General features: G+C 55.1%; 8 protein-coding genes across 8 annotated transcripts; 4 read left to right on the top strand and 4 right to left on the bottom strand.

Annotated features, from left to right (window-relative positions):
- Window positions 1-101: 101 nt before the first annotated feature.
- Window positions 102-425, top strand: PHACADRAFT_212169 (uncharacterized protein; the record flags this gene model as incomplete). The annotated part of the gene is made up of 2 exons (XM_007399272.1): window positions 102-172; window positions 233-425. The coding sequence occupies 2 exons, from the start codon at window positions 102-104 to the stop codon at window positions 312-314; spliced, it is 153 nt and encodes a 50-aa protein (XP_007399334.1). The 3' UTR covers window positions 315-425.
- Window positions 426-817: 392 nt separating this feature from the next.
- On the bottom strand, window positions 818-2,289 carry PHACADRAFT_261720 (uncharacterized protein). Its single transcript, XM_007399271.1, has one exon. It carries the CDS (start codon window positions 2,109-2,111, stop codon window positions 1,182-1,184), a length of 930 nt encoding a protein of 309 aa, XP_007399333.1. The 5' UTR covers window positions 2,112-2,289; the 3' UTR covers window positions 818-1,181.
- Window positions 2,290-2,974: 685 nt separating this feature from the next.
- PHACADRAFT_186983 (uncharacterized protein) lies at window positions 2,975-4,795 on the bottom strand. The gene is made up of 4 exons (XM_007399270.1): window positions 4,785-4,795; window positions 4,425-4,707; window positions 4,094-4,363; window positions 2,975-4,034 (listed from the first exon to the last, which is right to left on the bottom strand). The coding sequence occupies exons 2-4, from the start codon at window positions 4,491-4,493 to the stop codon at window positions 3,270-3,272; spliced, it is 1,104 nt and encodes a 367-aa protein (XP_007399332.1). The 5' UTR covers window positions 4,494-4,707; window positions 4,785-4,795; the 3' UTR covers window positions 2,975-3,269.
- Window positions 4,796-7,707: 2,912 nt separating this feature from the next.
- Window positions 7,708-8,550, top strand: PHACADRAFT_71283 (uncharacterized protein; the record flags this gene model as incomplete). Its single annotated transcript, XM_007399269.1, has 1 exon — window positions 7,708-8,550. A coding segment is annotated over one exon (843 nt), but the record flags the coding sequence as incomplete, so codon positions are not given.
- A 515-nt stretch (window positions 8,551-9,065) lies between these two features.
- Window positions 9,066-13,214, top strand: PHACADRAFT_186981 (uncharacterized protein). Its single transcript, XM_007399268.1, has 7 exons — window positions 9,066-9,911; window positions 9,972-10,211; window positions 10,264-10,322; window positions 10,374-10,967; window positions 11,018-11,143; window positions 11,193-11,263; window positions 11,297-13,214. The coding sequence occupies exons 1-7, from the start codon at window positions 9,770-9,772 to the stop codon at window positions 13,002-13,004; spliced, it is 2,940 nt and encodes a 979-aa protein (XP_007399330.1). The 5' UTR covers window positions 9,066-9,769; the 3' UTR covers window positions 13,005-13,214.
- On the bottom strand, window positions 13,189-14,239 carry PHACADRAFT_186980 (uncharacterized protein; the record flags this gene model as incomplete). The annotated part of the gene is made up of 5 exons (XM_007399267.1): window positions 14,013-14,239; window positions 13,691-13,959; window positions 13,429-13,630; window positions 13,272-13,375; window positions 13,189-13,212 (listed from the first exon to the last, which is right to left on the bottom strand). Exons 1-5 carry the CDS (start codon window positions 14,233-14,235, stop codon window positions 13,189-13,191), a joined length of 822 nt encoding a protein of 273 aa, XP_007399329.1. The 5' UTR covers window positions 14,236-14,239.
- A 1,281-nt stretch (window positions 14,240-15,520) lies between these two features.
- PHACADRAFT_127148 (uncharacterized protein) lies at window positions 15,521-18,938 on the top strand. The gene is made up of 2 exons (XM_007399266.1): window positions 15,521-15,803; window positions 15,866-18,938. Exons 1-2 carry the CDS (start codon window positions 15,543-15,545, stop codon window positions 17,531-17,533), a joined length of 1,929 nt encoding a protein of 642 aa, XP_007399328.1. The 5' UTR covers window positions 15,521-15,542; the 3' UTR covers window positions 17,534-18,938.
- Window positions 18,939-22,149: 3,211 nt separating this feature from the next.
- Window positions 22,150-23,423, bottom strand: PHACADRAFT_102786 (uncharacterized protein; the record flags this gene model as incomplete). Its single annotated transcript, XM_007399265.1, has 2 exons — window positions 22,150-22,523; window positions 22,619-23,423. 2 exons carry the CDS (start codon window positions 23,421-23,423, stop codon window positions 22,150-22,152), a joined length of 1,179 nt encoding a protein of 392 aa, XP_007399327.1.
- Between the last annotated feature and the right edge of the window lie 90 nt (window positions 23,424-23,513).

The raw sequence follows: 23,513 nt of genomic DNA, 5'->3' as shown, positions 1-23,513 counted from the left end.
CAGTACCCCAAAGTCAGACGCGGCTTCGAGCCCGCTCCAAGCTTAAAGCTAAGCCATGCCGCTGCTCTAGGTCCGGGTAGACACCGCCGAATGTCTTTTACATGGTGCTGCAAAGCAAGGACCTCGGTATAGACACCGAAGAAGTAGAGGAAGTTCTACTGGAGACCGAGTGGTGCGCGTGAGCTCCCTTCGTCTCAGGAAGCTGTGGCTGAATCTACGCGGGAACGCACAGGTCCTCGGAAGACGTTACCACGATCCAGGCCAAGGCTGAACAGTGCACTCTAGTGCTGGCCGCGCCCGCAGACGAGGCTTAGATAACGGCGGGGGCGGCGTGAACCTGTGGCGTTGTATTGCGACTTGCGAATAGAGCGCTTTCGTGCGAAGCTTATGACTAGTGAGGCCTAGTGAGATACAAGCCTTGCTGCCTCGTGCCGTGCAGTCTGGGAGACCCAAGTGTTAGGGCGGTTCGCATGGAACAATTCTCTCCAGTCGGCCACCGCCCCCGATCTTCCTCGCTTTCCGACCGCTTGCCGAGGCCCTTGATACTTCCTGGAGCTAGTTAGTTTCCTTCGCTGGGTATAGACCAGATTGCTATCCCGCCAATAGTAGGTGAGCGCGAGCTCAGACTACAGGGACCGTGGGGCCGAACACGGCACACTTTTAGTAAGGAAACTGGTATAATCGGCACAGAGAGCACTTGACTTGCTCGTTCGGGTCTGCAGGGCCTTCCTGTAGTCTGACATGATTGACAACAGCCTCTAGCAGTTGCAAGCTGCACGTAAATATTGCTGTCGCGGAGGTTGGAAGGTCGTCACACGACCACGACACGCGAAGAAGCAGGGGTGCACGTATCTGTGATAGAGTTTGGGGGGCTATTCAATCGCGTCAAACACCCCAGGTTCGCGGGACGCTGGAAAACTGCAAACGAAAAGGCGATGGGGATTCCACGCCAAAGGTATGCATGGGAAAAGTGCTAAGGAAGTACAAAGCAGTGAGATAGCATTATCGACAGGACTAGAAGCAGCAGTCAGCAAATCCTCCATCCCTTCCCTAAATCTATCAATTTAAGAGAAATCTTAGAGTAGATGTAGATACTGTAGAAAGTGAGTGAATAAAGCATATGAAATATTTTGAGAGGTCCTATACAGAGTGAGTGAGGCGAGTAGATGACTGGGAGACGTTTAAGTCTTCTTGCAGATATGCCTCTTGCCACCCGTGCTTTTGAGACGGCACTCGCGCGAGCACCACATCTCATTACAACGCGGGCAGCAGGGGTAATTCGAGCCGACCGTGCCGCATGAGGCACAGGCGGTGCGGACGCAGAACTTGCTGGCATCTTCGAGGGCTTCTAGGATGGGGCGCAGGTGGCTTTGTGGCAGCACTGGCGAGACGGTCGCCGAGTGCACCGGTGTCGCGGGGCCCGCGGATGAGGGTGGGCTGGGGAAGTACTCAGACTCGGAGGAGTACGAGGATGGCGTGCGACAGATGGAGGGGATGGGCGAGAGCGGGGGCGAACCGTCTGAGGACTCGTGCTGTGTCTGCGAGGTGTCAGGAGCAAAGTCAAAGTCAACTCGGAGACGTTCTGGCTTGTGCTTCAGGTTCCATGACCGGGGAGCTGTGCTCAAAAGGTGGTGGAGGTGGCGGCGCGGACAGCTCGTTAACGAGAAGGCGCCAATAGTCTCTTCTGCGTCTACGGTCTCGACTGGATGGACAGGCACAGGTTTGGGCATAAGACCGCGAGGGGCAGTTAGGAATTGATGGAGGGATGTAGATTTAGATGAACTTGACCTCTCTGAGATGGACACAAAGCGTTCTCTGTGGGTGGGGGCAGCAACGGTGGGACGTGATGTGAATGAAGAGGTAGAGTGCGAGCGTGTGTGGGACTTTCGGAGGATCCGAACGGAAAGAGGTTGCAGCACATCATCATTGCTCGTATGCGGAAAGTCTACAGGCTCTCTCGAACCACCCTTCCCCTTTTCAGTCATATCTCCACCAATGGTCGGCTGCGTGCCTCTGCGGTGGCTTGAGCCAGAGGAGGAAGAGGGTTCTGGGACGGAATAAAGATGACGGCCAAGCGGTGGGGTTTCCGTGTGCATGAGTGCGATGGCCATACAGTCGAGGAGAGATCTACGAGGACACGGTCAGCCACAAAGGTGATAGGAGCAACGGACAGCATGCGTACAGGGACGAGATGTACGGGAGTGGCGCAAAAGTATAATAACGAAGAAGGGGCGGCAGAAGCAACTCAGGGCCAGAGGTACTTTATATGAGAAGAGGATGAGGCTTTTTACCCTGTCACACGACCACCAGGACCTAAGTACCTCTTGCGCGCTTCTTTTATCGGGCGTTTAACTGTCGCAGTGCGGACCTCGCAATTGGGTCGTCTCCGTCCCGGGGTTCCTGAGAAGTACCGGCATCGCAAGAATGTGCAGAAATAGTCTCCGAAAACATGGACAGAGATAGACAGGTTCGGCTAGACACCGCGAGCCACCATCTACTCAAGAGTCTGCTCTTTGTCGCAGACGGTAAGACATTCGTCGGGTTTCGTTTCCGTTATCTCTGCGAAGTGGATTGCCCCCTCCACTGGACTCCACGAACGTTTTGCGACCAACGTCTGGCATTGGTCTGACGGTCCTGACGGCCGGCGAGTCCCACTTCCCGTTCTGATACGGAATAATATCTGCTCTTCACCCGCCTTCAATGACGTCCCGCGGCGCCGTGCATAATGGCGGTCGTGTGACAGTCCAGACAAAAACGTGGCAGAACCGGTACGTAACGCTTATCCAGCCCACTGCTAATAGTGTATCCCACAACCTCGAAAGTTTTCATTTGCGCCCAGGAGCGCAGACAGAACGGCGCCTTATTTTCGTCCTGTGGGGAAACCACACGACGGCCACCGTTCCAAACGCCAACCTGTCAGCGCACGCAAGCGCACATACACCGAACACAGGTAGAGCACAGGATAGACAGTGCCGCAGGTCAGGTGTTGGTCGTTGCATGATCCGCTGCACAGCTGTCCTCTTGTCAGCTTCTAGCTCCTGCATTCTTAGCGTCACCAAGCCACGGTTGCCACCCCATTCAGAACAGGACGTGAGGATCTTGTATAAGGTTACAATACAATACACAGCGCCACGAGGAGCGCGGAGACAAAGATAACATGATACAGGGTATATACGTCTTAAGCAATAATCTATCCATGCATCTTGTTCTTGTTCTTGTGCATACGCGATAAAAACGGACATTTATATACCGAGAAGATAAAGCGTATCTCAGCTGTCGGCAACGACCTCCAGCGATACGCTGGAAGTGGCCTCAGAACTATGAGTGTCCTTCCTGCTGGGGCAGACGTGCTTTCTACCCGCGGTAGCTTGGATACGACACTCCCTCGAACACCACATGTCTCCGCACGCGGGACAGCTCGGGAAGTTGTGCCCGGTCCGTTTGCACGCGACGCATTGCCCCGGCACGCGCAGGCGGGATTTCTGTTCCAGGTTCGAGAGCGTGGGGCTCAGCATATGAGAAGGTGAATGAAGAGGCGAGTGGCCTCGTGGTGTCTCCGGTCCCTCGGAAGAGGAGACGGTCTCGAGGGACGCGAAAGAGGGTACACGACTAAGGTTTGGCTTTGTGGGGTTCCTAGAGGACGGCGGTGGACGCTTGCTGGGGACGAGTGCCGGGCACTGGGGAAGGGGCTCCCAGAGCTCCTGGTCCTGGACGTGTGCCGGAGCTACAGATTCGCGTGGGACTTCACGCACCAGCGTGGCACGCATCGAGTTGCGAAGGGCCTGGTCAGCTGACACGGATGTGCAGAGGTATGAGGCGCCGTGATTTTGGGTGTAGAGTGCAATGAGAGGCGGGGCCTTCTGCGGCGGCGCAGGAGTGCGTTCTGCTTCTTCTCCGCCACGGGAGATGACACTCGCAACGCGCGAAGGCGGCGATGGCCTCCTAGAAGACGAGATAGCCGGGGGAGAGAGCGGACGTTTGGCGGTAACGGGGAGTGACTGGCGGCGAATAGTTACAGATCGCCCGCGATCTGTCTAGAAGGAGATAAGGATTAGACTCACAAAAATCAGAGTAGCCATTTCGGTAAACTTACCGCCGGGTGGGATGTGAGAGCGACGTTTTCATGTGGCGCTGTCGAAGCGCTTGGCTCTGACATAGAGCGGATACGCCTGGATTCCTTGACTACTGTGTATCGAACGGGTACACGTTCAGCCTCTCGTTCCGAAACCCAACACAAGTTTAGTTTACCTGGCCGTGGCATACAGCACGGGTGTAGCTCCTCAGCATTGACACCAATTTCTCGCATGAAGTCCTCAAAGTGAGTCCGGTCTGGGACTTCTCCGTGCCACGTATGGTGCACCTTCTGCAATGAAGTGCGCCTGAGTTATGTGGCGATAGACAGGACGTAGCGGAGGAGGACTTACCACCAAGCCGGGGCGACGGCGGGAGTGCGCATGGGGCGCGGGATGTCTGTGTACAGGGGATCCGGCCATAGTATACAGGGAGTGACAGTGAAGCGGTCGCCGAGGAGACGTAACTGAAAATCTGCATGCGCGATGTGGTATTTGTACCCCGACGTCAGGTACGGGGGACAATCACACGAGCCCTTCCGGTTTGGCCTCAGGGCTGCTTCGAGCGGAGTAGCATCATGGTGCCCAGCCGAAGCCCACAGAAAAGTCGGGACCATTCGGTCAAATCGCGGACGAGCTGTGAGAGGACGAGAAGTCGGCACGTTAGCGTCTGAGCGCTAGGCTGGACAGTAAGGTTACGAAGATGTCATTCACCTCCACATTCCGCTGCACCTCAGGCTGCTGCAACGAGGCGATAGTGGAAGATCCATCTTTATATGAACGAATGTGCTTCAATAAGAACTCGCCTCCGGGAGGGTCTATGCTCTAGAGTAGGTCCTTGCTGGAGGTGCGCCAGCGAGGCTGGTCGCGCGACCTCCCCGTGGCAGCTGCCGAGCTCACGCTTTCTTTGACCCACATCGAAGTCTGCATGCCTTTGCTCGAAGATTTCGCAATGGCCTGGGAACGGAAAGCTTTTCTGCGGGCCGCGGCGTAAAGATGTCGTAAGTACGAATACAATGTTATTCTTCGCAAACGATGTGGCTTGATTTTCCGAGCTGCCATTCCCCAGCCCACACGCAATATGGAGTATGCTCGGCGGGTTATGTCGTATTCTGACGCATATTGTATTTGTGCAACGTGGCAGACATATCGACCAGAAGAGAAGATACCCTTTGTTATCTTATCCGGCATGTCTGGCGACAGTTCCGGGCGCGCCAGGGCACCGCCTGCCCTACCTTTGGCCACGGCAGCAAGCATCACACGAGCACCCGCAAGCGTAATTTTTGCCGCGAAACTTGCATGTAACATGCAGGCTTAGCCACATCAGTGTGTATCGCCCGCTTAGTACGCAAATCGATCTGACCTGCGCCGTTCAGGCTTAGTTTGGCCGCGGAGAGCGACGCAGAGCCCCCAAAACTTCCCATACACGCGTCCATGCGAACATATATGGCGGATGCGCGGCGCCGAGTCCAAATACAGACGGCAGACGATCGTCCCATGCCCGGTAGCTGCCTGCTACTACTCCTGGATCCTCGCTCGCACGAATCTGGTTCGCGCATTGAAACTGTGCGGGTGTGCTGGTCCGGGCGAAGACGACCTCAATCTCACACTGAGATTTGCTCCTGTTCTTCCTATCTCTTCCGACCGGCTTGGAGCTGCTTTTGACCCCTGCGACACCTTTTCTACGATGTGATGCCAGAGCGACGCACTAGCGTATTGCACGGGCTCGCAATACCGCCCTGGTGCGCGATGTTTAAGCCAAATCCCGTGTTGCAGCAGCTTTTACGTCCATCGAAGGACGTGTTCTGCCCGCGCTGCACGGTGGCAGAAGAGCTGTCCGGGTCACTCCGCCTCCAGTCACCAAACAAGACGCAGGAGCTTCTCGGGGTCTTCCACACCCTCCTTCCAGGGCTCTATTCCGTGAAGGGCATATTTTTCAGCGCACCCTGAAGCCATTCCTGACGTAGGGGCCATGTCGAGAATGTGCGTTCACCCGCATCTTAGCTCAGCAGCCTAGGGTATAGACATCATCTTCTCGCCCATCGAGATTCCCAAGACAGTCATGAAATGCTCCTTTTGCTCCACAAAATCCTTTCGCCCCGGTCTGCACGTTCGAAACACTGCGGTGTCGAGTTCCGTGAAGGGTATATAGAAATAATACATGCCGACCTAGACCACTTTTTGCCATAACAACAATCCTCCTCCAGGGCTCTATTCTATGAAGGGCATGTTCGTCAGCATACCCTGGAGCCATTCCTGACATGGGGCCGCGTTGAGAATGTGCATGCACCCGCATCATGGCTGAACAGCCTAGCGAAGCCTCGTACAGACATCATCTTCTCGTTCATCGCGATTCCACAACCGGTCGTGAAATACCCCCTTTGCTCCATAATACCCCTTAGCCCAGGTTTGCGCGTTCAAAACACTGCTATGTCGAGCTCTGTGAAGGGTGCGTAGAAATAAGTTAAGCCGAACTTGACCGGTTGTGCCATAACCAGCATGACGCCGCCTTAACGCGTCATCGTACCTTCTCTTTTTGATATCTTTGTCTCTTCTTGTTTTAATTTCAAGCGAAGGACTGGCAGGCTTAATTTCCTGGGGCAGAACCGCTCTGTTACTCAGACTGGTCGTGTGACCACTTAGTCTGGCAGCCAACTGCACTTTCTGCGCTCGTACTGCGCTCCATACTTGCCCAGTTCGTGTTCTGTGCGTTGTATGCATGCATCTGTGACTTGTCGTGCTGCATCCTCCAGGCTACTCCGCCGTGGAGGCCTCGAACTTGCTGCTGGAAAGGCGTTGCATCCCGCCCGGCAACCGGAGTAATAGTGGAGTGGTGCAGTGCTGCGGCGGCCGCGGTGCGAAGACCATTAGGTGCTTCCTGTGCTCTGAATATCGTCAGATGCTCCGCAATGCCCATGAATGACTGTCGCAGAGTTCCACCACCAGCCTTTTAGGCTCGGTTGTGCGGCCCGTTGGAGCCCGTTGATCGCAACAGACATGAGGCGCCTTCAGGCGCCTTCTGAGACGCGCACGGTGAGCGCGGTCGCTCGTGAGACGCTTCCCGTACGTTCGTACCGCCACCGCCAGATGCCCCTGTACAGTCCTGTGTGCTTTATTTCTACTACGAGCCCTTCGTAGATGTTATAGCGGCATGTATCAGAGGCGTTCCTGGGTGAGTCCCACATTCTCTGGCTTTCTCCGTCCGAGTATCATATAACGCCGGTCTCTATCTTCGTAGTGCGAAGCTTAGCCGCAGGGTCAGGATCCCGACAGCACTCATTGCCCCTCCGATCAAGAGCGTAGGCTAACGGAGGATTATGTGAAACGATGTGGAGCGCAAGTCCGTGACGCCTCGCTTGACTCGCCGCCCGAGTAGGCGAAAACGGGGCCCGGCGTTTCAAGTCGACGGGACTGTTACGTCGTCCGAACAGCATAACATGATCAAACCGTGTCCACCGTGAGGCATATAGAGGCTATTCTTGACTACGTGTTCGTCGTCGCATCTCAACAGCATCCCACTTGTTTAGCCTACTCAAGAACCTGCGCAGTGAGTGGCGTCAGCCTGATACCCTGGCTCAACACGCTGACCACGTATCTGCAAGTACAGCGCGCGAATTCCCCTATGGCACAGACTTGCAACGATGATGTGTTGCTTGACATTATGTGCCGCTTACCCAGTCTAGACTTGGCGTCGACCGCGCTCGTTTGTCGCCGATGGTCTCCAACTGCTCAGACGCGGCTCTATCGTCGCATTTCCCTTGACACCGGTGCTCCCTCTTCCCGTCTCTTGTCCGACACGCTATTGTCAGCTCCTGGGCTACGCAGCCTAATACGGGATCTGACCATCTTCCATCGCGCCGGCAGCAAAGGTGACAAAATGGTTCTCCAGTGGTTGGAGTTGCTTCCAGAAGACAGCCTGCGCTCCCTACGAATCGAGCAAATGTTCATCCCCAAGTCGTCTGACCTGTCGCTCTTACAATATCCTGCCGTACGCTCGGTGCCAAGTCTGAGCGTCTGGCCGGCCGCCAATTTCCTCAGCGTGGAGAGGCTTGATGCAGTCCTCCAGCTAGAGGCGTTGGAGAGCCTCTCAATCAGGGTCTTGCCGTACCTTCTTCCTCAGCCCCTCACTGTCACACGTATCCCTAAACTCCGCCGGCTAAGCGTCGACACTACCGAATACTTCCATACGATCACCGAGATCCTCGAGGCACTCGACCCGTCTGCCTTCCAGAGATTCGACCTCGTGACGAACACGTTGTCATGCGCTGCTATCGACACGCTCCGTCATGATTTGCGTCCCTTCTTTTCACGCCTGAAGCACTTCTCTGTGCACCCACGGCAACGCAAGACGGACGAGCCGTTCGTCGACGACCTCGTGGCCGCGATGCCGTCACTCCAGACGCTCGCATGCGGTTGGGGCACTTGCACTGCGGGCGTCATCAGCCGACTCCCCCCAACGTTGTCGTCGCTTATGCTCCTGGCCTCTACGCAGGAGCCGTTCCCGGATATGCACTTTGCTGAGGCTCTGAAGGCTGCACGGCTGCCAAGGGACATGAAAAAGCTGACGATTGTGGACACTGGACTCCGGTGGGCTTCCGTTTACTGCGCAGAACGAGATTCCCTGGAGAGCGCATGCGCTTCAAGAGGTCTTGCCTTTGAACTGATTGACAAGGGAGGTTGTGAACCCGTCTTCTTTGGGGCATATGCGAGCTAGTTAACGATATTATTGAACCGTATCATATATATATATAATATCCCACCACTTGCGCAAGAGCTGCATCACGAACTTGCGAGGCGCTGGGAGGCATAATTTACGTGCGAGGGTCAATACATTTCTTCACCTCAGCCTGGCGGTGCCTGCCGCGGCCGCTTGGCTCAACTTGTCCCGGTTTCAGACGAATATTACGGAGACTGATACCATTGTGGCGTCCACGTGACTGGGATGTTCCGCCTTATGAAGCTCGCGTTCCGAGCACTCTCAAGTTCGAAACCTCTGAACCCTCTGAACGTTCAGATCTCGACTCTGCAACACTCCGGCGCTTCAGCTCGTTAACATATCTCCAGCTCTAGATGGCGACACCTACTGTCCACGGGGAATAGCACTCAGTCTGTTTGCAGAACGGCGTTTGTAGACGTGCGTCCCCGAGTCACACCCCAGTAACCTTGTTCACGTCCAAGTGTCGTGATGTAGTCGCATCTCATGCAACAGCTTTCTTCCAACGGCGATCCTGCTGGTCCTGCGGTACGAGCCGCGGGCTAGACTCTTCGTAGGCTCTCCGCCAACCGCGGGAGAACGTTGATAAACAAGACCACGGGGATATGTAGTCTCAGGCTATCCTTGCTGGAATCAAAGGTCTTTCATCATGCTCTTTTTGGCAATGACCGCAGCATCGACAACTGGAGCTGGAATAGCAAACTACACTTTCATGGCAGTCTTTGTTCACTATAACGTCGCGTCTTGTTCTAGATTTACTTGCCGCGTCTCAATACTCGCTATCTAATCGCCATCTCGACTGCTTTTCCCGCCGTCTTGCGCGGACTTGCTCGTTCAGCTGACGCTTCACGAGGTTCTTGCGCCCTGGATCATCAAACACTGGCAGCGCCTTTATTGTGTACTTTGTCAATGCCGTACGACCGCAACTGCGCTTGAAGGGTTCACGGAATCCTGAGCCCGTGGCATCGAGGGTATATAAGGTGCAATGGCTGGGGAGGACATTGCATCAGCTTTTGTCTATACAATGCAGCTAACCGCGACCTCGAGGCTCTGTGGAATCGTCACTGCCGATTTCCAAACGTATCTGCCTCTAGAGACCGCCGAAGTTCACGCAAACATCGTCGACGGTGAGCATTCACATATTACCTTTGTCATCTTGCGGTGGCGCTCACTTCTCTAATTCTTAGTTTCCGCCGTCGTAACGATTACCCAGCAATTCTGGCAGTACTCGCCAGCAAAGCTTGAGCGCGCCAAGTATGTCTTTCCAGTCCCGGCCAGAGCAGCTGTTTGCGGTTTCGAGATGACTGCTGGAGACGGCACCGTCATCGTGGCCGTTGCCAAGGAAAAGGAAGAAGCTAAGCGGGAACATGAAGAGGCTATTTCTCGCGGGTATCTGACAGGACTTGTCGAGCACGTTACCGACGATGGTGAGCTACCTGTCTGCTATCTCGGTTCGCCGGCTTCTGACGTTATCTTCAGTCTTCACTATGTCCCTCGGGGCGCTCCCTGCGGAGGAGATGCTTCAGACTCGCATCACTGTGAGTCGTGCCTTTGTTTCTATTATTGCCTTCTGACGACGCCTCGTGCAGTATGTTATGGATCTTATGGACGACAATGCTCCCGATCAGGTCAGGCTGCAGGTCCCGACCTACATCGGCATGCGTTATGGTACCTTGCCGGAGGGTATGAAAGGTGCACTTCAGTTGCCCCAACACCGCATTCGCATCTCTGCCGACGTCCGCATGACGAGCAATGTGAGGAACGTGACGAGTCCCACTCATCCGACTCTTGTTGTCTCTGACAACTCCGCCGCTTCACGCAACGCTCGATACGTCTCGCCGGACTTCTTGAAAGAGGACTTCGTCTTGTCTATCACTGCCGATGGGCTCGACGCCCCGCGATGCTTTGCCCAGCGAGCGAAGAACGGGTCGACAGCCATGCAGCTGACCGTCGTCCCTAAGCTCGACATGCCGCGTATCCCGACTCAGGAGTACATCTTCCTCGTGGATCGCAGCGGTAGTATGACGGGCGACCGAATCGAGACCGCAAAGCGCGCGCTGCTTATGTTGCTTCGAGCCCTACCCACTCAAGGGACGCATCTCAACATCTTCAGTTTCGGTACCACGCACAGTAGCCTCTGGCCTCGGAGTGTGCCCTACGATCAGAGCTCGCTGAATACCTCTGTAAGCCACAAGTTTGTCGCTTCCGAGTCGATGTCTGATATCCACTCCAGACCCAGTATGTCGATGGCATGCTTGCGGACTATGGTGGTACGGAGATATGCGCGGCCATAAAAGGAGCGCTAGAGTCGCGCAATACAACGGTCCCAACTTCTTGTTTCCTCCTCACAGATGGCGAGGTACCTCGGCTCATTTTCATGGGGAGCATTGCTGATGTCATTTGTCCAGACGTGGGACTTAGACTCTACCGTGGCGACAGTAAAGCAGGCCGTCGAGAATGCAGGGGCAGGGGCACCGTTGTGAGTCTTTGTCCTTGGCATCGGCCGAACCAGATCCAGCGCTATGTGCGAGGGCATCGCGCAGGCCGGCAACGGCATCTGCTTGATGTCGACGACCACCGAAAGTATTGTCGGAAAGTGCTCGAGGCTTGTGCGCGCCAGCAGTACGTACATCCTCAAGAACGTCAGCGTGGACTGGGGCGTTCATGGGCACGTCGACGAAGCCAAGGGCAAGGGCGAGCCCGAGCGTCGGATCGTTCGCCAAGCGCCCGCAGAGATCCCTCTCATCTATCCTGGAAACCGGTTCATCCTGTTTGCCCTTATAGACGATGAAAAATTCATGCCTCCGAACGAAATCGTCGTACGGGCTCTGCAGGACGGACATGGCGAAGCCATCCGGTTCTCTGTGCCTGTACAACTTGTCGACCTCTCTCCCGACCATCCCCACCCGCAACTCATCCCCACTCTCGCCGCTCGCAGGGCAATCTTGGACCTGCAGCTCAACGCCCCACCAGATTCTCTCCCCAGTACCAAGGAAGCAATCATCAATCTGGGAGTCGAGTATCAGCTGGCTAGCAAGTACACGTCGTTCGTCGCCGTCGACCAGCGTTCCAACGCAGAGGTCAAGGACCGCGTGGATTCGGAGGTGACATCAGCACTTTTTTCTTCTCGTGGTTCCCCTACAAGGTCTCGGCTTCGCTCATTTGCTTATCGCTCTGCTCGGTCTCGGTCTCGGTCACCCGCTCGCACTCGTTACTCTCGTTCGAGGTCTCCGAGTTTCTCCCCTCCCGCAAGATCTCGGTCTCGCTCTCCGAGTTCTCGACCTCTCCCCCGGTGCTCTCGGTTCCGTTCCCGATGTTCTCGCTCACCGTCAGTGGAGATACTACAATCACGCGGCCGTAGCCGAACGTTATCCTCGTCCTCGCCTTCACCGTCTCCTGGGCGGGCTCTTACTTCATATCCGCAACCCGTATCCGCGCAAGAAGCGACTTATTCGCCAGCAATTTCTGTATATTCCTCGCCTCCACAGCCTGTATGTGTTGTGTCTGGGCGTGCACGTTCGCGTTCGCCCTCACCGACTCGAATTATCGTGCGTCAGGACCCTCGCCGACTGTCTCGGTCACCCCCTGTCCTAGACATGTCGACTCCATCGGCACGCTACCTTCCGTTTCCACCATCAAGGCCGACCATCGTACACACAGTACCTCATACTCTTCCCGTTGTGGTTCAGCCGCAGCCTGAAATCATGACCCGAGTGCATGCACATCGCTGTCGCTCGCCTTCACCGTCTCCTAGCCTTTGTTCTGAGGACTCCATTTCCGAGCCACAATGCATCATCGTCAGTGCTGGTTCTCGGCGGTCGCGTTCGAGAAGCCCTTCACGCGCTTGCGTCAGAATACCCTCACCCAGCCCAATCAATAGGTCGGTCCTTGCGGCCGAGATCTCCCACGAAACTAGCATCGAGGACAAACTCCTTGCGCTGGTTTGCATGCAGTCTTTTGATGGCTCGTTCACGCCGACCCCACGCCTTGAAGCGATCATTGGTCGCGACTGCCTGGATGATGCAAAGGACATCCTGGTTGACGCTACTGTTTGGACAACGGTGCTTGCAGTCGCCTTCCTCAAGAAGCATATGCAGGACCAGCCAGAACTCCTCGAGCTGCTCGAAAGTCTCGTCGAGAAAGCCGCTGACTTCGTGTCGCAGACTGCGGACGTTGGCTTCGAGGCTTTGCTTTCGCGGGCGCAGAGCATCGTGGTGTGAGTTATAATATGACTTCACCCTTCCGTCTCATTATCTGTTGGCTCGCATGAAATGAGTTTCAAACGACAGGAATATATTTTTGGACGCAAATTTTGAGAAGAGAGTTATATGAAATGGGATTGAAACTTCCAGGCAGTGCATCAAGAAAATCTAACAAAAGGAGGAGCTGATACAGCCCGCTATTTCATACATGGATGAAGTGCCAGTCCTATAAAAACATGGAAGTCAGATTAAACGATGCTTAACAGCTGAATTCAGCTGCCGTACCATCGCATGTTGGCCGGGAAACGCACTGAGATACTTCCCCACGTCACCAGTGAGAATAATGGAGTCGCTTCGAGTATTGTAGACGTAGTATAGTCGAGAGGTAGCTGCGGATAAATCAGCATGTGTATGCAGATGGAGGTGCGGCTCTGGCACTGACAGCCATTGGCATCGATCCACTGAGGGAAGACGTTGCCTATGCCATCTACAGTCCACTGCAATGAGCCCACTGTATTTGAAACGCGGCGACGCTCGGCCTGAAGAAGACGAATCACAAGCATTTTAAGCATGGCGTGGTTGGAGGATCCAGGGCCAATTATGTCTCCAGCCGTACCCGAAGGAATACCAATCAAGTAGGCATTCTAACAGCGACATGTCAGTCTGAGCCATGGAACACCCCGGCGGTAAATGGTTAGACATACGTGAGAGGTGAGATTGACCGCCGCGTTGGTGTCTCCGCGGCACGACTGGTAGCTGACGGACAGCGCCCGGCTCGTGTTCTGAGTCACGCCGAGAGAGCCATCCGCACTAGCCGACTCTGACAGGTAGCTGGTGATGGTATGGTTCGTATTTCCGTTATGCGATACTTCGATGGTGCCAGTGGTGGTAGTACAGGATGATGAAGTAGTGGTGGGCTTCGGGGCGGCGACAGCGGTCATCACTGTGGCAGATGCTCGCGCCTTGAGATGCCCTGTGGTGCCAGTGGGTTGCGGCGGATATAAGTTAAAAAGTAGCACTACGGACCTAAGGTTAGGCGGACAGGTTTGTTTGGGGGCAGGCCTCTCGCCAGTCTTTGAGCGTTGGTCATTTTCTCGGGTTCAAGAGTGCCAGGCAGAGCATCAAGACGACTGGTATGCTTCGCACGCGCGGCACCCATCTGGCTCGGGGCTGCTCTTGGGAAAGCCATGATGCCAGTTGTCAAAGAGAGCAATGCGGCAACCAGGCTGATGAGGCGAATGACATGCATCTAGGCGACTTGGGGAAGGTATCGAGTCCAAGCAAAGAGCGGAGGAAAACTACGCGGCTGAAGTGACTGAACAGCCGGACCACTCTTATATAGCCCTCTTGAGCATTTCGTCGAGCCTTCATAGGCATGTCCAACGTGTTGGGGTTTATGTCTTCGTCTATGCCTGCCATACTACGCGAGAAGAGATCCCGGCATTCATCGACTTGAGGAAGAGAAGCTTGGCATCTCCATCGCATCCAAAGGCCCCGAAGGTATTCTGAGACGGCTTTTGAGATTAGCTCACGGTCCGCGACTCGATTTCGCAGGAGTGACTAGCTACTCCATTCAGCTATGAATAGCATACAACCTAGTAAGCCCAGATGTTAGTTAAACTGAATACATGTCCGCCACGACGATTGGCAATGCTTTCAGTACTTGCTTGCGATGGCAATAATTTCTATTCTTCAGCGAATGGAACGCCTAAGCTAGGACAGATCACTTTCATAATGACACTTCATAAACTTGGAAAGAATAGGGACATAGCCGAATGTGTGCCACTGGGGACCCAAGCATTCAGCCACTTATAATCAATCAAAGATACTTTGCACATACCAAACGTATACCCCTTCGCGTTGTCGACGCATACAGCTCGCATGAGCTCTACGTCTCGGCACTAGGCTCACGCGTGGTGGGGAGCTTGGGGAAACAAGCTGTCAAGCTGGATAGAGACGACAGCTCAAACGATACTGGGGTAGGCGGCGGGAGGGCGGGAGAGACAATGGAGACTGCTTGAACTCGACACGAAGCAAGCGAATGAAGATGGCTAGCCGCTGCGCAAGAGAAGTTGAAGGTTTCACGAAGTCTAAGACGTCCACGTGTCCACGTTTCTTCCTAGTGACAAAATACCTTCAGTGTTGCTCATGAAGGCATACGTGACCCATAGTTTTGTTGCACAACAGGACTCGTGCAATTCGTAGGGCTTCGTCAATTTGACCACGTCGGACTTCGGCACATTGGGGGACTCGGCCCTCTTTTGCGCGTGAAGCGCACCCATGGAGCAAACATCTGCATGTTTTGGCCGCTGGTTGACATTCGCGATCGCCAGCCTTGGGCATTTAAATGTATGTCGAATGAGCAAAGAATGAAAGCCGCAAGCTTCAAGCTCAGGTTGGCACTTTATTGAATACTGGCAAGCTTACCAAGTAAGTGCGGGTCAAGTTCTGGGATGTATCTGAGATCAGTGACATCATAGAAAGCATTCAAAGGCTAAGGCAGCATTAGGCAACATCACTGTAGCGTTCACCCTTGATCCTCAGATCTACCACACGATGCCCGTTTTTGAGACCGAACGATCTCTCCTTAATCCAAAATTCGAAGGATACAAGCTCGACGCCATTGATCAGGATGATGTCGTTGCTCGGTACCCTCTACCCCATATTCTAAATCAGAGCTCGCCCGCGGGGAGATCTCCTCTTTCATTTCAGGAGGTGCAGAGTAGGATACGACACAACCATCTGGTCGTGGGACCGGATGGTCGCTCTGTTTACATTGACCATGATCTGAGAGTCATAGCCGTCGACGTTGATATAGTGAGTGCGAGACGTCTGCTCGCGGCTCGATTTGATACCTAATCGAACCCATTTGCAAGTAGGGGCCGTCCTTCGAGGTCCTTTATGAAATACCTAAAACTATCAAGGCGTCCTCAGATGACGGACCCCACATGGAATATCCCTCAGCGACATTCCTGGATTCTACTACCTTGTTCGTTTCCGATGGCCAGGGTACCCTTTATGCGTTGCGCATCGAGCAATCCGGACCTGCCAAACTTCTGAACTCTTTTGAGCTGAAGATACCTGAGGAATACAAATCTGTGTACAGTTCTGTGCCTTTCAAGCTACACCGGGCCGCGCTCTCGTCGGCACAAATCGCTCTTATTGTCCTCTCGTCGAAGCACTATGGCAGCCTGGCAGGAGTAGACGAAGAGGAACGGACGAAACAGCCGACGCGGTCCAAATACGACGTCTGGGCAGTAACAGTTGACCTCGAACAAATACCTCAGGATCAGCCCATCAGTCTAGACGTTGGTTGGCACAGGATCGGCGATAGTGTTCCCCTGCAAGTCACTTACATCGAGGCCAAGAAGGCGTTCATACTCTTAGGCAACGGCGAATACAGATCAATTTTAGCCCCTCCCGCAGGATCGTATGAGCCTAGCCAAGACGAAACTGTACCCATACCTCACGCAGGAGAAAATCTCGACGACACCAACAGGCAACGCACTGCCCAGGGTCTGCCAAAGCCATTGCCGTACTCCTGGACACAGACGGAGGACTCAGTGACCGTTGCATTCCCCTTGCCATCTGTGACTTCAAAGGGGGACATCAAAGTGACATTTTCGCCTACCACACTCTCGCTTTTCGTCACAGACGAGGAAGACGTCCTGAACAAAATATCGCCAGTGCCGCTTCCGCGTTATGCGCTGAAAAAGTTTTGGGACAGCATCCGCACGACAACAAGTTTCTGGACGTTCGACAGGCAAGCGGAAAGCGCCTACGGCCTGCTCACACTGCACCTCGACAAGCAGCACGACGGCACGCGCTGGGCACAGCTCTTCGGGGCTGCGGGCACTGCGGACAACGAGCCCGAGGTCCTGGAGACCCTCGACCCCTCAGAGCTCTGGCTCATCCGCGAGTCGCTCGAGAAGTATACTGCGGCGTTGCAGAGTGGCGAGGACGCGAGCGGGCTTGGGCTCGGGCGCGGCATGCCAAGTCTCGCGCAGGGCGAGATCGATGATGAGCTCGACAGGGACATCGGCGACATGTCCCAGCTCACATGGATTGCTGTCGACGGCACGGAGCCCTCGTGGGCGAAGGCTGCGGGCGCGGACGAGCCGTTTACGCTGCTGTCCACGCCTCTCCCTGGAGATGCGGCATCGAGCTTGTCGCTGGTTATCAAGCACGGCATGGACGGGTGTCAGTTCGTGTACGACGGAGAAGGGCAGGCGTGGAGGCATACCGCGACGTTCAACGTGCTCTCGTTCGTGCTCGCCTCGAAGCGCGACACTCGCTTCGTACACCATCTAGCTTCGAAAGCTGTCCTTGCGTTCGAGAGCGGCTCGAGGAACCTCGGGGGCAATGTATACATTTACCGGGGCCCCGCAAAGCGCACAGACAAGCATGCCAAGCAGGCGGTATTGAAAGTCGGCGATGGGGCAGGTGGTCCTCTGCTTGGAGTAGGTGTGGTGCTCACAAATGCAGGAAGAGAAGAAATTCTTTGCCTGTGCCAAAAGGAATTGGTGATAATACACAGTACATTATGAGGAAGGTACAAGTTCTATGCTCAATGTGGAGTTATCAAAAGATTCCCAGATACGAAGAACAGTTGGTATGCTACTACAAGCGCGGCATCATTGCAGGTCGTGAGCGTGAAGCATAATACGTGAAACAGCAACAATCCGGGCCAAACACGTGCGTGAGATGGACGGAGGAATGAATGCAGAAGGCGCGTAGCGAGGCATAGATAGAGCTAAGGTGTAGCCAGTACAACAAACAGAACCAGAAAGAGAACTGATGAGAGCAGAGGAAAGATCGTCCCGGAGACCAGAGAAGCGCATAAGTGACTACGTCTTGAACGGGCTCTCGCTCGCGTCCAGGAGCCCTTCGGATGTTGCAACTCCACTCGGTGCATCACCACCCGCAAATGCAGCAGCCCTCTGTGTCTGCGAGCCTCGATGAGCTATACAATTTTTCAATGAACACTAAACACGCACCTGTGCATCCGGGGGCAACGCCCGTATCTCAGCCGGCACAGCGTCGCCGTTGGGCTCTTTCGGTGGTGGTGGCGCCTCACCCTGGAGCTCACGGTCGCCTGATGACGACCCGTCTACATTCGTCCTGTGCTTCTTCGTCTGCCGCTCTTCCTCCTCGCGGTCGAGCTCGTCCAGCTGCGCTTTCAAGCTCTGCGTCGGATCGTGTTTCAAGCCCGTTTCGAGGTCCACATCCGAGCCAGGTGGCGTGTCCGTATCGCTGTCCTCGTCCTCGTCCTCGGCCGGTGTATTGAATAGGCTCTCAGGTCGGAGCAAAATCGTGACGCCGTTCGCCTGTTCTACACGTTGCGTTCCGGGGCCGGAAGGTTGGTCGTTGTTCTTTTCCTTGTCCTTCTCCGCCCAATACCGTTGGCGCTCTTCCCACGCAGCCATACGCCGACGGCTGCCCTCAATTCGGCTCTCGGAGTACAAGCGAGGAAGCTCAAGGGGCGTATAATAGCCATACCGTTGCTTGGCACGATCGGTGATCCACGCTTGCCATTCCTGCTTCGTACGGCCGTGCAAAAGCGCCACGATAAGGATAGTCATGTTGTCGCAGCCAATGCCTGCTCCACCGATGGTGTCTGGTGCCAGGCAGTGGTCGCAGATGATCTCGCAGATCTCGCCGAGGTCCTTGCCCTCCGAAATAAGGAAGCGTACAGCACTTGCCGCTTGCTGTGTGGTCAAGCAGTCCCAAATACCTGTCGCAGAACTTCAATCACGAGTCAAACTCAAGGCATACTTGACACACCATCGCACGCAACGATAATGAACTCATCATCCCCTGTGATCTTGTGCTCGGTAATCTCTGGATCACAGGTGATAATCTGATCTTCGGCAGGAATGTTGTTGTTGCGCTTGTAAGTGAAATCTCCGAGAGCTCGCGACAAAGAGAGGTTTCCTAAAAACAGGATTAGAACGTGAATATGTCCACAGCACGCGCTGAATTACCATTTACACGGCCGAATTCCACATATCCTCCAGCCGCCTGGATGCGCTTCTTCTCATCTATACTCGAGTCAGCACACCTTCCGGATCGGGAAAACACCTCCACTTACTGGCATTATCGGGTTTGTGGTCGTTGCTTAATGGCTTGCCCTCACCCCTTGTGCAGATGATAGCCCGCGAGTCTCCTGCGTTCGCCTGGCGAGCCGTCAGGCGCTAGCGCTGTATACGGAAAATAAATTCGTACGCACCACGAGGACACGACCATCGGATGTCACGAGAGCTGCCACAGCAGTACATCCAGAACTTTCCCGTTGCATAGCTGCGTCTGGAGCTCATTAGTCGATTAGGGAGATTTCATGCCGGTATATGACGTGTACAACACACCTTCCTTCATGTCTGCGTCTGTACCCAGGAACGCACTTTTCAGTGCATCAGAATAGCGGCCCTCCTTGTATGCCGGGTCGTTCACGAGCCGTTGATGCACATGCTGGCCCGCATACTTGGCCGTCGCCGCACCTGGACGCGTGTCTGAGCAAGGGGCAAGGCTGTGGAGAGCGAGACAGCACGAGACACGCACCGCCGTGGCCATCGTACACAGCAAAAGAAAGCATTTGCCTCGGGATCAGCCTTTTTCATATCAAGCTTGAGGACAGTCGCATGTGCGTCTTCCATGCCTAGAAAGAACGCAAGGAGCTGTCAGGAGACAAGCTATGCCTCCAAGCGTAGGAGCGTGCTTGCAGTGCAACTGCTCCTAGTACTTTGGTGGGGCATAGCGAGCTGAGTGAGCCGTTCTTGGGCACGGGGAAACGTACCTATGCGCCAGCCCTGCATTTCCGAGACACCGTAAGCGTACTTGCCATTGCAGCCTGTCTCTGTTGATTTCGCGGTGGCTGTGGGCAGACGTTAGTGGGAGATGTTTAGCAAACGGCCTGCGCGATATATGCAGGGTGCACTTACAAGGCGCGGAGAGTGTCTGGCCCTGCGCTTCAGTGTAAGACATACTCTAACGGAAGGAGGAGTTATACGAACCATTGTGACTCGCTGGTCTTCACTGACGCGGTACGCTTTGGCCGAATGATGATGGTTTGAAAACAAGAAGTAGATGAGCGCTGCTCCCCGAAGCTCGTTCTAGGTGTCGTATTGTTCGATACAGAAGGTGCTCGAGGGAATGGCAGAGCAGAAGGAGGAATATTTGGGTCGTGTGGTGGAAGTAGAGGACGAGTTGTTGGGTCCTGTTTGCGGAGCAAAAATGTCGATTTCCATTTAAGCGCCCAGCCTGCCCCGCAATCACGTACACGTAGGCCCAGGCCTGAGAAGGCCTGAAACCGCGCAGTCGGGAAGAGATCATTAGCGGTTTGCCACTGCTGCTGCAACACAGCAGGCAGATCAACAGTCTCGAACATCCTACACACATGCGAACGAACATCCAGAAGCATCAGCCAGGTCCGACCAACACATGCACCCTCCATCCGACCTTCATCTACGCCGCCCAGACGCACTTCGTGCACGTCCCGACGGTGGCCCGGGCGTGCGTCCTCGTTCCTCACGTTGCGGCGGATCGTCGTCCCCGGAGCCGTCTTCCTCTTGCACACGACCGTGTCGCGCCCTACTGCCGTTCTTCCCTCTGCCGCTTTTCTCCCCGCCACCCTGCCGCAGATCCCCTGCTTTGTCCCCTTCATCGCTATCAGCCATCGCCAGCCGGGCATCCCTGCGAAGCGAGGGACGATCTTCCGGGCCAAGCTTGAATGACACCTTCCTGCTGCGCGACGTGCTGCGCGGCGCCCTGCTCATTATGTCCCGCCCTGCCGCGTGACGCACAGGTGAAGACGCGGGAGAGGGTATCGGCGAGCTTGACGCAGGCGGCGACGTTGCAGATGAATACGCAGGATCGAATGTAAACGGATACGGGTGTCCGTGTCGCGACGTGTCATACCCCAAAGCCGGTGACAGTCTCGATGGACCGGCGACAGGTGAGCTTGATGGGTCTCGATGCGCTGTCCTGTGCTGACGGTTTGGCGTTTGTGGATGTACTACTTGCTGGGCGTGGCCGTATGGCACTGAATACGGAAGACCATACCCTGCTACGCTGCCGTTCGCAAAAAGATACGAGAGATAGTGCATTGCTTGTGCGATGTGCTGCACCTGTGGGTCCTGCAGCTGAAGTGCAGGTAGCGGTGGGGGATATCCCACAGGCGGACGCGACTTGCCCCGTCCGTGGCTTTGTGTGGGCGGGGCGGAGACGAGAAACGGATTAGGCGGAAAGACAGGTACAGCTGGTGGAGGAGTTTGGGCTGTCCTGGTGCGTGAACATGAACGAGTCTTATTGCCAGCGTCTCGATGATGCGTAGTACGCGGATCGGGACGATCGTTGTCTATGGTAGATACTGTGGTAAGCGCAAAGCAATATAAACCAAGCAAGGGAACCAGACGCACCGGAATGATCGTTGCGCTCTTGTTCTGCTTTGTCTTCCGTGCCGTTGTATGTGGCTCGAGGAGAAGTATGTGTATCTTCCTTCCCAAAAGTGGAACGGGGCTTTACAGGGAGCTCGATTTCTTCCTCAGAAGAACTGGGTGGCGCAGGTGTAACAGGCCGTTTACGCTTTTGACTCCTGCTAGTGGTGAGTGCAAGACGGCCGGCTTGGTCGCCCCGCTTTGTGTCCCGGATGGGCGAGGATGCGACAACATGTGCATGGTGCTCCCTTGCGGAGGCAGGTTCCGTCGAACTGGGGGCGAGGCTCTTTGCCCTACGCCTTCGAGGAGCGGGGATAGGCTCATCGTCAGAAAGATCAATGTCAAAGACAGAGGCTCGACCTTTCCCTTTGCCGCGTGATACTTGCGGAGGCGACAAAGGAAGCTTTGAACTGCGTCCTGTGTCTTGTCGTTCGATGTTCACAAACACTGAGGGTTCGGTCGAAGACCGAGCTATGCTCGGCCTGCTAGTGATCATGACCTCGGGGACACGTCCAGTTCTAGGCCCTGGGATTGCATCTTTCGCGCGTTTCTGGGCTGCCTTTGACGTACCAGCTGGTTTGCGATTGTTATTGCGCGTAGAGGGTGCCGGGGTCTTCGCTCCGTGAGAGACGGGAGTGCTAGGTCCTGCATCCGGCAGGGTTGTCCGGGACCGTGGACCTGATCGTTCTGAATGCGTAAAGACTCTGCTTAAACGATCCTCGCTGTCCAGACTAAGCTCTGGCGTGCTGCTGCTGGCTAAAGATAAAGGTGGAGTTCGCAACTGTGTGTTTCGGGACGCTAGCGGTCGTGTAGCAATCTTGGAAAGGGACGAAGGGGGCACGAAGATATCTTCCACGTCCTCGTCTAATATACTTGAAGTACTGGCTCTGGGTCGGAAAGGAGAGGAAGATGGCAGACGAACATGTCGCGCTCGTGACAATGATCTTTGGCGCAACAAAGGTGTGCCTGGTGAAGATGGAGGAGAAGGTGTTGTCAGGTCTATGATATTTGGACTTGGCGAAGGTGTCCGTGGCAGAGGTGTTTGCGGTCGCGATGCTTCTGACCGAGACGTCTGACGGCCAGGAGTTCGGCGCGGTGGCGTAGGCTCATCCGCTTCCGCCCTTGCGAACTCGTCTTCGGAGTCCGTCGGGCTCAGCGCACGAGCGATGGTTCCGACATGAACGCTTGGTGCTGGTGTACGACGCGGCGCCGGTGTGCGTCTTATTGGGGTTCTTCGGGAGTCCACCCGCACGACTCGTTCTGTCACCCAATCTGAATGTTCGTCTTCTTCGTCTGTTCCGAGTTCTACAAAGTCCTCGAAGTCCGTCGCGACATTCTCTGCTACCTCATCTTCATCTGGGTCGTCATCCACACCACCGATGGCCCTCCTCTGCTCCTCTTCCTCCAAGAAGGCTTTAAGGTCATCTGCGTCCGCAGGATTCATCTCCGTAAAAGGGGGAAGAACACGATTCGTCTTCTCCATCTCTAGCTTTATAGGCACCTTGGGCTCAGGCCGTGGCAGCGAATCGATCTCGTCTTCACCGTCCCTATCGTCCTCGCTCGAAGCATCTGCGTCGTCCGGAGTAGGGTCGCCAAAGTAGCCAATCCTGTAGCCCTTCTTTAGGCGGCGCGTAATGCCGCGATCCTTGACCAGCTTGACGGTTCGCAAATCGACGATATCGTCCTGGTCAAGGGGGACATTATACCTCTCGGCAAGTTGGGACCACACGCTAAGAAGCCGCTGAGAGGAGGCTCGCCATGCTTCATCACGAGTTGGATTTACGACTGGGGAAGTAGTCGATGTGTCGGTAGGGGTATGGGAGCCAGAGGGATCTGGAGAGGATGGAGGTTCGCTCGTCCGTGCGCGTTTGTTGGGAGGTGGCCGTGAGGTGGATTTTCGTCTTAATTTTGGCGAGGCAAGACGGAGAGAGGGAGGGGGAGAAACGGAAGGGGTTATCAAGGCATTTCTGGGTAGAACTGGCTGCTTGTCCGAGGAGAGAGACATGGCGAGTCCATGAACGTTGGGAACGCGACTGGTTCGGCGCGGTCAACCATTTCGGACTCCGCTGATTCACGCAGACGCGTAGTAGACCGA

This window comes from Phanerochaete carnosa (genome assembly GCF_000300595.1).
Source record: "Phanerochaete carnosa HHB-10118-sp unplaced genomic scaffold PHACAscaffold_9, whole genome shotgun sequence".
Taxonomy (NCBI): Eukaryota; Fungi; Basidiomycota; class Agaricomycetes; order Polyporales; family Phanerochaetaceae; genus Phanerochaete; species Phanerochaete carnosa.
The sequence above is the reverse complement of the archived record's forward strand: the minus strand, read 5'-3'. Positions and strand labels throughout refer to the sequence as shown.

Bases quoted from the DNA above. Each gene is read 5' to 3' on its own strand.
- PHACADRAFT_127148 (XM_007399266.1), top strand. From the start codon at position 15,543: ATGCCCGTTTTTGAGACCGAACGATCTCTCCTTAATCCAAAATTCGAA. The intron at 15,804-15,865 runs GTGAGTGCGAGA...ATTTGCAAGTAG, and splicing joins TAGCCGTCGACGTTGATATA to GGGCCGTCCTTCGAGGTCCT.
- PHACADRAFT_186983 (XM_007399270.1), bottom strand. From the start codon at position 4,493: ATGGCCGGATCCCCTGTACACAGACATCCCGCGCCCCATGCGCACTCC. The intron at 4,364-4,424 runs GTAAGTCCTCCT...ACTTCATTGCAG, and splicing joins GCCGTCGCCCCGGCTTGGTG to AAGGTGCACCATACGTGGCA. The intron at 4,035-4,093 runs GTAAGTTTACCG...ATCTCCTTCTAG, and splicing joins CTCTCACATCCCACCCGGCG to ACAGATCGCGGGCGATCTGT.
- PHACADRAFT_261720 (XM_007399271.1), bottom strand. From the start codon at position 2,111: ATGGCCATCGCACTCATGCACACGGAAACCCCACCGCTTGGCCGTCAT.
- PHACADRAFT_186981 (XM_007399268.1), top strand. From the start codon at position 9,770: ATGGCTGGGGAGGACATTGCATCAGCTTTTGTCTATACAATGCAGCTA. The intron at 10,323-10,373 runs GTGAGTCGTGCC...CGCCTCGTGCAG, and splicing joins TGCTTCAGACTCGCATCACT to TATGTTATGGATCTTATGGA. The intron at 11,144-11,192 runs GTACCTCGGCTC...TCATTTGTCCAG, and splicing joins TCCTCCTCACAGATGGCGAG to ACGTGGGACTTAGACTCTAC.